Here is a 14,878-nt window from a genome sequence, read left to right on the forward strand (position 1 = left end):
ATCTCCAAGGTCCATCAGCCATTTGCATGCAGTGTGTAGAGGGCCCTGGGGGAGGGGAGAATGGAACCATTTGGGACAAAACAAAGGGCGGGAGGTCACCCCTCCCCCACTCCCCTGGTTACACAAACGACTCACCTTGGACTGTCCCACACCTGGGCTGGGCGGGGGTCAAGGTGCAGGAAGCTGCAAGCTGGTAGGTTGAGCTGTGAACTGGGTGGAGTTGGGGGGTTTGAGTGACAGGTCTGGGGCTATATCAGAGCAGGCACAGTCACTGCTCCCTCTTTTCCTCGTGGAAGTTTCACTGGAGTCGTGTTGGTGAGTGTTTCTAAACTCTGTCTCACTATCCCGGGAATGGAGGTGGATTGGAGGTTGCTGTGAGTGTTAGATTATATTGTTTCTCCTCATTCTTCCCGCTTCTCCCACTCCCAGTTCCAGGCTGCAGGTTGCGGTGATTCTGGATGCGGAATGGTTGTTAGTCTCGGCCCTAGTGTGGGTGCGCAAGCGCAGAAGGAAGGCTTATTGTTCTGCAGTAATGGTGGGTGATGCTACCCAGAATGCTCTGAGGTAGAATACGGTCTGTCTCAAATACAGGAGCCCAGTCCGCCCTCATTCTACTATTTTGAATTTAATTTTCCATTTATCCGTGCAATCAGCCAGGCTGTTTATGTCTTCCTGTATTTTGCTGCAGTTCTTCACCTTCTTAGCTGGAATTATAGGATTGTTGTCATCTGCAGATTCCGACAACCGACATTCAATTCGCAAATGATGAACAACTTTTAGATACAGCGGTCCCTTGGACGCATAGAATAGTGGGAACTATGGCCACATTAGTCAGTGACTGTCGCTGAGATTTTTCTGACAGTCTCACGGCCAAGCTCTGTTTCTCACTCGATTGATGCGGCCTGACCTGTTCAATATTTTCAGTGTTTTATCTTTTAAATTTCAGATCCAGCCGTGCAGAGCAAGGACATGGGAAGCAGAGCTTTTAATGACCTCATCTTTATGTGGGTGGCTAGGAATAGTCCAGTTTAGAGGGAACAAAGGAATGGGTGAGATTCAGCAGCAGATGAAGTTACACAAAATGACTGAGGTGGAAATAGGCGGTCTTAGTGATGTATAGTCAGAAGCTCAGCTTGGGGTGAAATATGACACCAAGATTGTGAACAGTGGTTCAGCCTCAGAGTTGTCAGAGAGATGGACGGCATTGATGCTCAGGGAGTGGAGTTTATAGAGGGGACTGAACTCAATGGCTTCAATCTTCCCAATATTTAAATGGAGGAAATTTCTGTTCATCCAGTGCTGGATGTCAGACAAGTCAGGATGGTGTGTGACTTGGAGGGGAACTTGGAGGTGATGGTGTTCACATACACCTGCTACCCTGGTCCATTTAGGGGGTGCAGGATGAGGGTTTGGGAGATGTTGGTGGAATTGTAGATGCATAAAATCCCTTTCCTTCACCCCCTGCCTCTCCCATCTCCCTCTCTATTTCCCCCAGTAGATGCTGGTATTTTGTATAGTCCCTGACCAGTTGGCAGGTTCCCTTCCCTGAAGGACATTAGTGAACCAGTTGGGTTTATATTACAATCCAGCTGTTTTCATGGTCACTTTTTCCTGGTACCGGCCCCACAAATTCCCAGGTTCATTCACTTCAATGTCACAACCTGTTTTTGTGATATTGTGGTTTCTCTCTCATTCACTTTTGTCTGTTTAAACTATTTCCCCAGGATTTTCAATCGGGAAACCCAGCATTTCATCAGAATCTGACGGTGTCGCACAATTAGTCAAAACCTGAATTTCATCGGATTTTAAGCATGAAAGATAAAAGCACCGTTCACCGTGGGGAGAAACCGTACACGTGTTCTGTGTGTGAACGAGGTTTCAGTCGATCATCTGGCCTGTCAAAACACAAGCACAGTCACACTGGAGAGAAACGATGGAAATGTGGGGACTGTGGGAAAGGATTCAATTATCCATCCAGGCTGGATACTCACCAGCGCACTCACACTGGGGAGAGGCCTTTCACTTGTTCTGTATGTGAGAAAGGATTTGTTGATTCATCCACCCTCCTGAGACACCAGCTCATTCACACTGAAGAGAGGCCGTTCACCTGCTCCGAGTGTGGAAAGGGATTCACTCGGGCATCCAACCTGCTGAGGCACCAGCGAATTCACTCTGGGGGGATGCCATTTACCTGCTCCGAGTGTGGGAAGGGATTCATTCAGTTATCCTACCTGCTGACACACCAGAGAGTTCACACTGGGGAGAGGCCATTTACCTGCTCTGAGTGTGGGAAGGCATTCACTCAGTTATCCAACCTGCTGACACACCAGCGAGTTCACACTGGGGGAGACCATTTACCTGCTCTGAGTGTGGGAAGGGATTCAGTCAGTCATCCCACCTGCTGACACACCAGAGAGTTCACTCTGGGGAGAGACCATTCACCTGCTCCGAGTGTGGGAAGAGATTCACAAGGTCATCAAACCTGCTGATACACCAGAGAGTTCACTCTGGAGAGAGGCTGTTCACCTACTCCGACTGTGGGAAGCAATTCACTCAGTTATCCAACCTGCTGACACACCTGCAAGTTCACACTGGGGAGAGACCATTTACTTGCTCCGAATGTGGGAAGGGATTCGTTCATTTATCCGATCTGTTGAGACACCAGCGAATTCACACTGGGGAGAGACAGTTCACCTGCTCCCACTGTGGGAAGGGCTTCACACAGTCATCCCACTTGCTGAGACATCAGCGAATTCATACTGGAGAGAGGCCGTTCATCTGCCCTGTATGTGGGAAGGGATTCACTGTGTCCTCTGACCTGCTGAAGCACCAGCGAATTCACACTGAGGAGAGGCCGTTCAGCTGCTCCGAGTGTGGGAAGGGATGCACCTGGTCATCCCAACTGATGAGACACCAGTGAGTTCACAAATAACGAACAGGACATTGCTGTTAATCACATCCAGGACTGAACCTTGTTCATTGTAGTCTGTTTCTGCTGATGTTAATAAACTCTAGCCCAGTTATTGGGGCTAATATTCTGGATAAGGACAAATGAAATATATTTGTGTTAAATATAGCACATTGAGTCTTGTTAATATCTCTAACACAAGTTAGTTTCTCTGGAAGGTCTCTCCCTCTCCCCTCCCTCCTCCATCCTCACCTCTAACAACAAGTGTAAGGAGCTCACGGAGCTTCTTTGTCACTAAGATTGAGACAATCCGATCAGCTGCCTCTGCTGCTTCCATCCCTTCCACTAGCCCAACGGGACAAACTGTCTCTTTAATGTTCCACCTTGTCCAAGCCGTGAACCCACATCTTTCATTAGCTTCTCTCCCATCTCCCTTCCTGCCCTCTCAGTGGTCATCTTGTCCATGAGACACACCTCCTGCTCCATCGACCCTATTCCCGCTAAACTGCTGATTACCCAACTTCCCCATGTTCACTGATATTATTCACAGTTCTCTCTCTTCTGGTACTGTCCCTCTCTCCTTCAAATCATCACCCTTTCCTCAAAAAACAATTAATTAACTTTCCTGTCCTTGCAAAGTATTGACCTCTCTTCAACCCCCAGTTCCTCTCTGAACTCCTGAAAAGTGTGCACACCTCCCAAATCCATCTCCATCTTTCCCAGAATTCCCTGCTTGAATCCCTCCAATCAGGTTTCTGCCCCTGCCACTGTACTGAAACAGCTCAGATCAAAGCCACCAATGACATCCTATGTGACAGTGACAAAGGGAAACTATCCCTCCTCGACCTGCTTTGACAAGGTTGACCACACCATTCTGCTCCAACACCTCTCCACTGTCATCCAGCTGGTTGGGGCTGCTCTCTCCTGGTTCCATTCTTCTCTATCTAATCATAATCAATGTCTTCCATTCCCAGTCCCACAGTTACCTCTGGTGTCCCCAGAGGATCCAGCCTTGGCCTCCATTTATTTCTCAGCAAAATTCTCCCCACAGCAACATCATCTGAAAACACAGTGTCAGTTATCACATAGACACTGACAGTGCCCAGCTCTACCTCAGCAACACCTCTCTCGACTTGTCCACTTTTGTTAAATTATCAGACTGTTTGTGGATGTGCAGAAATTTTCTCCAATTAAATTTTGGGAAGATTGAAGCCATTGTTTTCATTCCTGAGCTACCAACTCCATTCTTTATCCTATTTCTATCAGGTCATCTCTCAGCCTTCTCTTTTCCAAAGAAAAGAGCTTCAGGCTGTTTAGCCTTTCCTGGCGATTATAACCTATCCGTTCCTGTAACATTTGTGAATGAACTTTTATGTCCTTGGCCCTTGTGATGCCTGACAGCAGTTTTGAGTCTGTATGACCCTTCTTCAGAGGGCGTCTCTATTGGACAGAGCGGTTTCTGGGCCGCAGAGAATTGTGTGATTTTGAAAATGGGAGAAGAAAGCACCATTCACAGTGTTCTGCATGTGAATGAGGTTTCAGCCAATCATCTGGCCTGGTCAAAACATAAATGCAGTCACAACTGAAAGCAGTTGTGCAAATGTTGACATTGGGAAGGGATTCATTTACCCATCGAAATTGGAAACTCATCAGAGCGTTCACACTGGGGAGAGGCCATTGACCTGCTTAAAGTGTCAGAAGGGATTCACTCCGTTATCCCACCTGCCGACACACTGGGGAGAGGCCATTCATCTGTGCTGTGTGGAAAGAGATTCATTAATTTATCCAACCTGATTGCACATCAAAGAGAGCTTTTAAATTTCAAGACTGTGGGAAGTGCTTTACAAGTTCTCAGGAACTGATCCGCCAGCAATGTATTCATACTGATGAGCGACCGTTCAGATGCCTTCTTTATAGGACTGGATTCAGGCAATCATCTCACCTCTCTGCACAAGCGCTCTCATACTGGGGAGATGCTGTACACCTGCACCGAGTGTGGGAAGATATGCATTCAGTCATCCCACCTGCCGAGACATCAACGAGTTCACAGTGAACTACAGTGATTGGATTTTGCTGTTAATAATGTAGAAGAATGAACTATACCCATTGGGGTCTGTTTCAGCTGATGTTAATAAACTCCAGCCCAGTTATAAGGTTAATATTCTGGATAAAGGTCAAATAAATCAACATTCTGTGAGGATGTTGAATTTTTAAAAACATCTCTAACACAAGTTAATCCTTGTTTCGTACTCTCCCTCTCCCTTGTCTCCTGCATCCACACCTCCAACAAGTGTGAAGAGCTCATGGAGCTTATTTGTCACTAAGATTGAGACAATCTTGAGAATATTGAGACAATTGAGATCAGCTGCCTCTCCTGCTTCCCTCCCTCCCACGAGTACATCCTTGACCCCGACATCCTTGCAATTCGCATCCAATCTCCGACCAGTCTTCCGTCTCCAAAATCATGCTTACCTCCCAAATCCACGCACAATGGTCCTGGAACTTAGGGGTAAAATGACATTGTGAAAGGATTGTTCACCGGCTGAATTGTCATGTTCTTACTGACAAGACGGAGTTTAAATGTTCTGTATATGGGAAGAAAAAATACTTGTTCACACCACCGACTGAGACTCCAGTGAGTTCACATCTAAATGTAGGTAGTTTTACTGCAGTTATTTACACCCGGGACAGTATTATGGCAGAGTACCCATGCAGTTTGTTTGTCATACCAATTGACTGAATAATTTTATATTTTGGTCTTGGGCTTCGTTCATCATCGGATCACAAAACATAATTTTCTATTCAAAAAAACGACCTCTTAATGGCAGCCTGGTTACCCAGCCTTCAACAGGGGCCAGAATGTACCCTATCCTCACAACAGGAGCTCCCTACACATGCGTATTAGGGTGTGGGCTTGAAGCATGCGCATTGCGGTCCGTTTCATGAGCATGCGCAGTGCTGGTCTGTGACTGAAGCTGCTCAGAGCGGGTGAGAGAATGTCGAGTGGAGCAAACTAACAGAGTTAGTGAAAAAACAAAAGCAAAAAAAAGAAAAACTCAGCAGGTCTGGCAGCATCGGTGGAGAAGAAATCAGTTAATTTCTGACTCTTTTCTTCTCCACCGATGCAGCCAGACCTGCTGAGATTTTCCAGGTATTTCTGTTTTTGTTTTTATAACAGAGTTAGTGGGTGTGTGAGGAGGAATGGAGCCAGCGGAGTGGGTAGGGAGGCTTCATAAAGACACAGTGCAGGCCGCAGACCCCAAATAACAAGGTACCGGTCTTGTGTTCGCAGAGAACGGGCGAAAAAATCTGGATTCCCCCTTCGCCAGGCCCGGGGTAATGGCCGCCATCTTTATAGGGGGCAATGTGCAGCGGGGCGCATGCGCGATCATCCTGGGCCAGATAGCAGGAGGAGAGAATGTTGTGTATTTCTATCCTGGACTGACAGGGATGGATTTTGGAAACTCCTTTTACAGGGGGTTAGAAGGGGAACATTTACAGACGGGTGAGATCTGACAGAGTCACTCAATTCATCAGGACCTGGATCCTCCTTTTTTAATGCTCTGTACAAACCATTTCCCAAACCTGTCACTGTCAGTCCAGAATAGAAATTCAGGAACTGGATTCTATCGGCCTCTGAGTGTAAGCATTGAGATCCAGGTCATTACCACTCACTGTGCAAACATTTCTTTCTCACATCCCTCCTGTACATCTTACCCAAAATCTTAAATCTGTGACCCATAATCCTTTCATGATCTGCTACTGTGAACAACTTTTCTTTAACTACTTTATGTAAACCTTTCATAATTTTGTACACCTTTTGTTAAATCTCCCCTCAATCTACTTTACTCCAAGGAGAAGAATCCCAGTTTCTCCAACCTAACCTTGCAACTAAAATCCTTCATCCCTTGACCCATTCTGGTAAATCTCCTCTGCCCCCTCTCAAGGACCCTCCCATCCTTCATAATTTGTGGTGATCACTGGTTTGTACAATCCCAAATGTTCTGGGTCTGTGTGTGTGACATCATCACACATCAACAATTACACGGTGACATCATCACACATCAACAATTACACAGTGACATCACCCCGCTCCCCGGGTATTTCCTCCACTGGGAGATTTTTCTCTGACTCCAGTGCTTCTGATATCTTTTCAGCTGCAGGAGATTTTAAAGTCGAAAACTGAAATTGTTTCAGAGTTGAGTATTTTTGACCATTCATCTACAATTTGGAGCTTTTAGTTCTCTGCTCTGCTATCTTTTAGAGGTTCCATCGCTCTGGGGCTGGTGTGGCTCCTTTCCTGTGGATCTGAATCCATGTCCATCTTTTGCTCTGTTTCACCTCTGCCATCCCTGATCACCTCTCTGTCATTGTCTAACTTTCTCTGTCTCTAATACTGGGTGCATTTTAGCTGTGTTTGGCATTTAACTTTTACTTCTGCTGATTGTGTCCAAATAAGGTTTCCACTGCTGCCCATCCCCCGACCATGTGCTGCTGTCTTACCAGCTTTATCTTCCCACAGTATCTTTCCCAGTCAGGAATTGTTTTTCCTGCGCTATAGTCCATTTCTCTTCCACTTCTGAGCTTATATTGACCATCAAATTCTGCACCATTTTTATTCCCTGTAATCCATTCTGCACACCCTGAAATGTGAACTCTGTTTCTCTCTCCACAGATCCTGCCTGATTTGCTGAGTATTTCCAGCATTTTCTTTTTTTTTATTTCAGATTTCCAGCAGCTGCAGTATTTTGCTATTATTTTATTGCAGGCGTTGGTCACAGAACCGAGTCTACAAACACAGACGGACCAATTAAGAGCTGGTTTGTATCAGGGTGGGTGTTGGTTACCAGAAGTTGGTCCCTGGCCTCCAGTGTAGGTCCTTTTTCATCAAGTCATAGAATCATTGAATGATTACAATACAGACGGAGGCCATTTATCCCATTGTGCACATGCTGGCTCTCTGAAAGAGCAAGTCAGCTAGTCCCACTCCCCTGCCCTTTCACTAACAAGACCAGCAAGTATTGCCAATCCCCAGTTGCCTGTGGAGAAAATGATGTTTGACCTTCTTGAACCGCTGCAGTTCGTGTGGTGAAGGTACTCCCACATGCTGTTGGGTAAGGAGTTACAGGTTATTCACCCAGCGATAATGAAGGAACAGTGATATCTGTCCAAATCAACAACAGCAATTTGTGCTAATATGGCACCTTTAACGTAATAAAACTTTCCAAGGCATTTCAAAGAACAGTATGCATTTATAAAAAGCATTAGAGATTAGGAATGTACAATCAAAGCTCTCTGCTGTTGACTGAGTTCTGAATTGGTTGATTGGTGGACACTGTAACCAGGACAGTCTCAGTTTCCTCTCGGTGAGTCTGCAGTGGTGACTTGAGTCTGAGGAGGACGAGAGATTAACCCTATGGAGACAGAGTAAAACAGAACAACTGCGCTTGCACAACGGCAGCAAACACAGCCTTTAAAATAAGGATGAGAATTTTATAATTTAGGTTCTCCTTAACCCGGAGCCATAAGACCATAAGACCATAAGACATAGGAGCAGGAATTAGGCCATTCGGCCCATCGAGTCTGCTCCGCCATTCAATCATGGCTGATAAGTTTTTCAACCCCATTCTCCTCATAACCTTTGATCCCCTTACCGATCAAGAACCTATCTATCTCGGTCTTAAATACACTCAATGACCTGGCCTCCACAGCCTTCTGTGGCAATGAATTCCATAGATTCACCACTCTCTGGCTAAAGAAGATTCTCCTCATCTCTGTTCTAAAAGGTCTTCCCTTTACTCTGAGGCTGTGCCCTCGGGTCCGAGTCTCTCCTACTAATGGGAACATCTTCCCCATGTCCACTCTATCCAGGCCTTTCAGTATTCTGTAAGTTTCAATCAGATCCCCCCTCATCCTTCTAAACTCCATCGAGTATAGACCCAGAGTCCACAAACATTCCTCATATGTTAAGCCTTTCATTCCTGGGATCGTTCTCGGGAACCTCCTCTGGACCCTCTCAAGGGCCAGCACATCCTTGCTGAGATACGGGGCCCAAAATTGCTCACAATATTCTAAATGTGGTCTGACCAGAGCCTTATAAAGCCTCAGCAGCACATCCCTGCTTTTATATTCTAGTCCTCTCGAAATAAATGCCAACATTGCATTTGCCTTCCTAACTACCGACTCAACCTGCAAGTTAACCTTAAGAGAATCCTGGACTAGGACTCCCAAGTCCCTTTGCACTCTTGATTTCTGAATTCTCTCCCCATTTAGAAAATAGTCTATGCCTCTATTCTTCCTACTAAAGTGCATAAACTCACACTACCCCACGTTGTATTCCATCTGCCACTTCTTTGCCCATTCTCCTAACCTGTCCAAATCCTTCTGCAGCCTCCCCACTTCCTCAATACTACCTGTCCCTCCACCTATCTTTGTATCATCTGCAAACTTAGCCAGGATACCCTCAGTTCCTTCATCCAGATAATTAATGTATAAAGTGAAAAGTTGTGATCCCAACACTGACCCCTGTGGAACTTTACTAGTCACCAGCCACCATCCTGAGAAGGACCCCCTTATCCCCACTCTCTGCCTCCTGCCAGACAGCCAATCTTCTATCCATGCTAGTACCTTGCCTCTAAAACCATGGGCTCTTATCTTACTGAGCAGCCTCCTGTGCGGCACCTTGTCAAAGGCCTTCTGGAAGTCCAAGCAGATAACATCCATTGGCTCTCCTTTGTCTAACCTACTCGTTACCTCCTCACAGAATTCTAACAGATTTGTCTGAGCCTGTGTAGGTCAGTGAACACAGGAGTGATGGGTGAACAAAACTTGGTGCAAGTAAGCATATGGGCAGCAGAGTTTTGGATCAAGATTACAGGGAGGTTGAATGTGGGAGGCCGGCCGGGAGTGCGTTAGGATGGTTAAGTCCAGAGGTAACAAAGGAATGGATGAGAGTTTCAGCAGCAGATGAGATGAGAGGGGCTGGAGTCGGGTGATGTTACTGAGGTGGAAATAGGCGGTCTTGGTGAAGATGTGGATATGTGGTTGGAAGCTCATCTTGGGGTGAAATATTTCACTATGGTTGTGAACAGTCTTTTTCAGCCTCAGACAGTTGTCAGTGAGAGGTGCAGAGTCAGTGTCTGGGGAGTGGAGTTTGTAGTGGCGACTGAAGACAACGGCTTCAATCTTCCCATTATTTAAAGGAGTAATTTTCTGCTCATCCAGTACTGGATGTCAGACAAGTCAGGATGGTGTGTGACTTGGAGGGGAACTTGGAGGTGATGATGTTCACATACACCTGCTACCCTGGTCCTTCTAGGGGGTGGAGGTTGAAGGTTTGGGAGATTCTGTCAGGGTTCTCCTGCATCTCTCACTTCCCTCTCGCTCTTTCTCCCTCCTCTCCTGGAAGCCCGAATCTTGTGTAGGCCCAGACCGGGTGGCAGGTACCTTCCCTGAAAGACATTAGTGAACCAGTTGGGTTTTTATGACAATCCAGCAGTTTTCATGTCACTTTTTCCTCGTGCTGGCCCCACAAATTCCCAGATTCATTCAGCTCAATTTCACAACCTGCCTTTGTGTTTCTGTGGGTTCTCTCTCACTCCCTTTTTTCTGTTTTAAATCAATTTCACAGGGTATTAGAAGGGGAAGGTTTGCTGTTGGGAAACTCACACCAAGACCTGAGAGAGTCACTCGATTCATCAGGACCTGAATACTATCAGCCTTTGAACATGGAAGCAGAAAGTGCTGCTCACGCTGGGGAGAAACCGTGTAAGTGCGGGGACTGTGGGAAGGGATTCAATTACCCGTCTGACCTGGAAACTCATCGACGCACTCACACTGGGGAGAAGCCATTCACCTGCCCTGAGTGTGGGAAGGGATTTACTCAGTCATCCACTCTGCTGACACACCAGAGAGTTCACACTGGGGAGAGACCGTTCACCTGCTCCGAGTGTGGGAAGGGATTTATTAGTTCAACCAACCTGCTGACACACCAGAGAGTTCACACCGGGGAGAGATCGTTCACCTGCTCTGAGCGTGGGATGGGATTCATTACTTCAACCAACCTGCTGACACACCAGCGAGATCACACTGGGGAGAGACCGTACACCTGCTCTGAGTGTAGGAAGGGATTCACTAGGTCATCCCACCTACTGAGACATCAGCTGGTTTACTCAGACCAGAGACAGTTTACATGCTCAGTCTGCTGGAAGTGCTATAAAAGTTACCAGGACCTGATCTTGCATCAACATGTTCACACTGACGAGAGACCGTTCAGGTGCTCTCACTGCAGGACTGGGTTCAGGCGATCATCTGACCTCATTGTACATCAGCGCAGTCACACCGGGGAGAGGCCGTTCACCTGTTCCATGTGTGGGAAGGGATTCACTCAGTCATCCAACCTGCTGAGACACCAGCGAATTCACACTGGGGAAGGGGCTGCTCACTTGCCCTGACTGTAGGAAGGGATTCATTAATTGAACCTACCCACTGAAACACCACCGAGTTCACACTGGGGAGAGACCAGTCAGCTGGTCTGTGTGTGGAAAGTGATTCACTCAGTCATTTGTGCTGCTGAGACACCAGCGAGTTGACAAGTAACAGCAAAATCCAATTACTGTAGTTAATCACATCCTGGACAGAACCATGTTCATTGGGGTCTGTTTCTGCTGATGTTAATAAACTCCAGCCCTGTTGTAGAGGCTAATATTGTTGATACAAATCAATTAAATCAACTTGGTGTGAAATACAATGTGTGTTGAATCTTTTTAATATCTCCAATACTCTGCTTCTCCCCTGTCACCTCCAACAAGAAGTGTGAGGAGCTCATGGAGCTTCTTTGTTACTAAGATTGAGACAATCCTCTGCCTCTGCTGCTTCCCTCCCTTCTACTCTCCCACTAGGCCAAACTGTCTCTAAGGTTCCTTCTTGCCTGAGCCCTGAACTCGCATCTTTCTCCAGTTTCTCTCCCATCTCCCCTCATGTCCTCTCAGTGCTCATCTTGTCCATGAGGCCCTCCCTCTGCTCCCTTGACCTTATTCTCACTAAACTGCTGATTATCCAACTTCCCCATGTTAGCTGATATTGTTAATGTTTCTCTCTCTTCTGGTAATGTCCCTCTCATCACCAAATCTATCATCATCACCCATCCTAAAAATAAACGCTTGACCTGACCATCTTTTCAAACTACCGCCCCATCTCCAACCTCCCTTTCCTCTCCAAAATCCTTGTCCTTGGTGTCCCCCAAGGATCTATCCTTGGCCACTCCTATTTCTCAGAAAATAGTTTGGGATTGAAGATACATTTGTTGAATTTAGTCCATCCAAAAGCACCGTGTTAGTTTTCACATGTACACTGACAACATCCAGCTCTACCTCACCACCATCCCTCTCCATTCCTCCACTGTTACTAAATTATCAAACTGCTTATCCCAAATCCAGTACTGGATGAGCAGAAATTTCCTCCAATTAAAAATTGGGAAGACCAAAGCCATTGTCTTCGGTCACCACTACAAATTCCGTTCCCTAACTACCGAGTCCATCCCTCTCCCTGGGAACTGTCTGAGGCTGAAACACACTGTTCACAATCTAGGTCTTTTATTTGACCCCAAGATGAGTTTCTGACCACATATCCACACCATCACTAATACCAGATATTTCAATCTCCATAACGTCGCCTGTCTCCACCTCACCCCAGCTCATCTGCTGCTCAAACCCTCATCCATGTCCGTGTTACCTTTAGACTTGATAATCCCAATACATTCCTAGCTGGCCCCTCACATTCATCCCGTCCCCACACAGAAACATGAGGTCATCCAAACTCTGCTGTCCGTGAGCTTTATCAGGCCAAGTCCCCTTCACCCTTCACCCCTGTAGTCATTGACCTAAATTGGCACCTGTTCAAGCAATGCCTCAATTTTAAAATTCGTAACCTTGTTAACAAATCCCTGCATGGCCACGTCCCTCCCTATCTCTAACTCCCAGTCGCACACCCACTGAGATGGTGTGTCCTATCTCATTCTGTACTCTTTAGCATCCCTGATTTTAATTACTCCACCATCGGTGGCCGTGCCTCGGTGCTAAGTTCCGGAATTTCCTCCCTAAACCTCTCCACCTCTCTCTCCTGATTAAAGAGGCTTGTTTATATCTGCCTCTCCAATCAAGGTTCTGTCTATTTACCCTAATATCGACCCATGTGACTCGATGTCAAATGTTTCTTTATGAAAGTCCTGTGAAGGATCTTGGCACGTTTTGTTACATTAAAGGTATTATATAAATACAAGTTGTTTCTGTTTCATGACAGCCAGTTTGTGCACAGTAAGATTCCACAAACAGCAATCAGACTAACTGATTAATCCAGTTTTTTTTTTGGTGGTGTTAGTTAAAGCACGAATGTTGGTCTCACTGCACCAGGAGATCTCCCCTGTGGACATAATGTGGAGTTGTTGAGCGCTCCTGAGCTGAGAGTGGAGCTGATTGAGCTGTCGGGCCTGCAGTGTACCTTGAAGAACCGCTGTCTGGGATCTTTCCTCTTAATTCACTGACTCCCAGTTGAAGTTGTTGCTGCAGTTAAATAGTTAACTTTGAATATCAATCCCAATTTAACCTTTGGAGCAAAATCTGCAACTTTAAATCAGCTGTAAAACAGAAAGATAATTCATGCTAATGCATTTGGGGAGGGCAAACAAAGCTGGAGAATACACAATAAACAGGAGAATATTGGGAAGGGTAGAGGAAGTGAGAGACCTCGGAGTCCATGTCCACTGGTCCCTGAAGGTGGCAGGACAAATGGATCAGGTGGTAAAGAAGGCATATATTTATCAGAACTCACCATACACCAGCACATTCACACTAGGGAGAGGCCATTCACCTGTACGGAGTGTGGGAAGGGATTCACTCAGTTATCCACCCTGATGAGACACAAACAAACTCACACTGAGGGGAGGCCATTCAGCTGCTCTGAGTGTGGGAAAAAATTCACCCATTCAAACAACCTTGTGAGACACCAGCAGGTTCACACTGGGGAGAAGTTGTTCAGCTGCTGAGTGTGGGAAGAGATTTACTCAGTCATCCCATCTACAGACACATCAACAAATTCACACTGATGAAAGACCTCTTAAATGCCCAGACTGTGAGAAGTGCTTTAAAATTCCAGTGAACTGATGTTCCATGAACGTGTTCACACTGACGAGAGACCGTTCATGTGCTCTCACTGTGGGACTGGGTTCAGATGATCATCTCAACTCACTATACACCAGCGAGTTCACACTGGAGAGAGGCCATTCAGCTGCTCCGAGTGTGGGAAAGGATTCACTCAGTCACTAACCTGCTGAAACACCAGCGAGTTCACAATTAACAAGTGATTGGATTTTGCTGTGAATCACATGCAGGTCTGAACCATGTTGATTGGGGTCTGTTTCTGCTGATGTTAATAAACTCCAGCCCAGTTATAGGGGTTTATATCTTGAATAACAATCAGATGAATCAGATTTGTGTTAAACACATGGTGTATTGAGTCTTTTTTAATATTGCTGATACAAATTAGTCCCTTTTGAACATAGGAACATGTCTCAGGACATTGGGGCAGCAATGAACAAACTCAGGGGAATGTTGGATACAGAGTCAAAACAACATTATATTCTTTCTCCATGTGACCTGTCTCAGAATTCTCTCATCAAACAGACCATCAACATGAGAGGAATTGACATTTTAAGTCATTCCAAGAGGAAATTAGAGGCTGCAATTATCCAGGATGTTGTTCTGAAATTTTACAACCTCCCACTATCACCAAAGCTGGCAATAGACAGCTCATTGTTCTAATTGTGTTGTAGCCTCTGTCCCAGATTTTGTTCAATGTAGATTTAATGTTCAGAGAAAGGGGTGAGATTGGATGGTCAAAACCGCTCACAGGCTATGGAGGGTGATGTTGACTTGAATGTGCCAAAAACAGTGTTCTTCACAGGCACTGATACTT

General features: G+C 46.0%; 1 protein-coding gene across 1 annotated transcript in view; it reads left to right on the top strand.

The window, feature by feature from the left end:
* The window catches only part of LOC144698033 (uncharacterized), a 53,327-nt gene extending 39,974 nt beyond the window's left edge, over positions 1-13,353 (top strand). The window contains exons 5-7 of the mRNA XM_078569972.1: positions 2,473-2,911; positions 10,729-10,942; positions 13,286-13,353. Coding sequence (XP_078426098.1) covers positions 2,473-2,911; positions 10,729-10,942; positions 13,286-13,353 — 721 coding nt within the window. The remainder of the gene's footprint in view (positions 1-2,472; positions 2,912-10,728; positions 10,943-13,285) is intronic.
* The last annotated feature ends 1,525 nt before the right edge of the window (positions 13,354-14,878 follow it).

Source organism: Cetorhinus maximus, chromosome 23, assembly GCF_964194155.1.
Source record: "Cetorhinus maximus chromosome 23, sCetMax3.hap1.1, whole genome shotgun sequence".
NCBI classification, from domain to species: domain Eukaryota; kingdom Metazoa; phylum Chordata; class Chondrichthyes; order Lamniformes; family Cetorhinidae; genus Cetorhinus; species Cetorhinus maximus.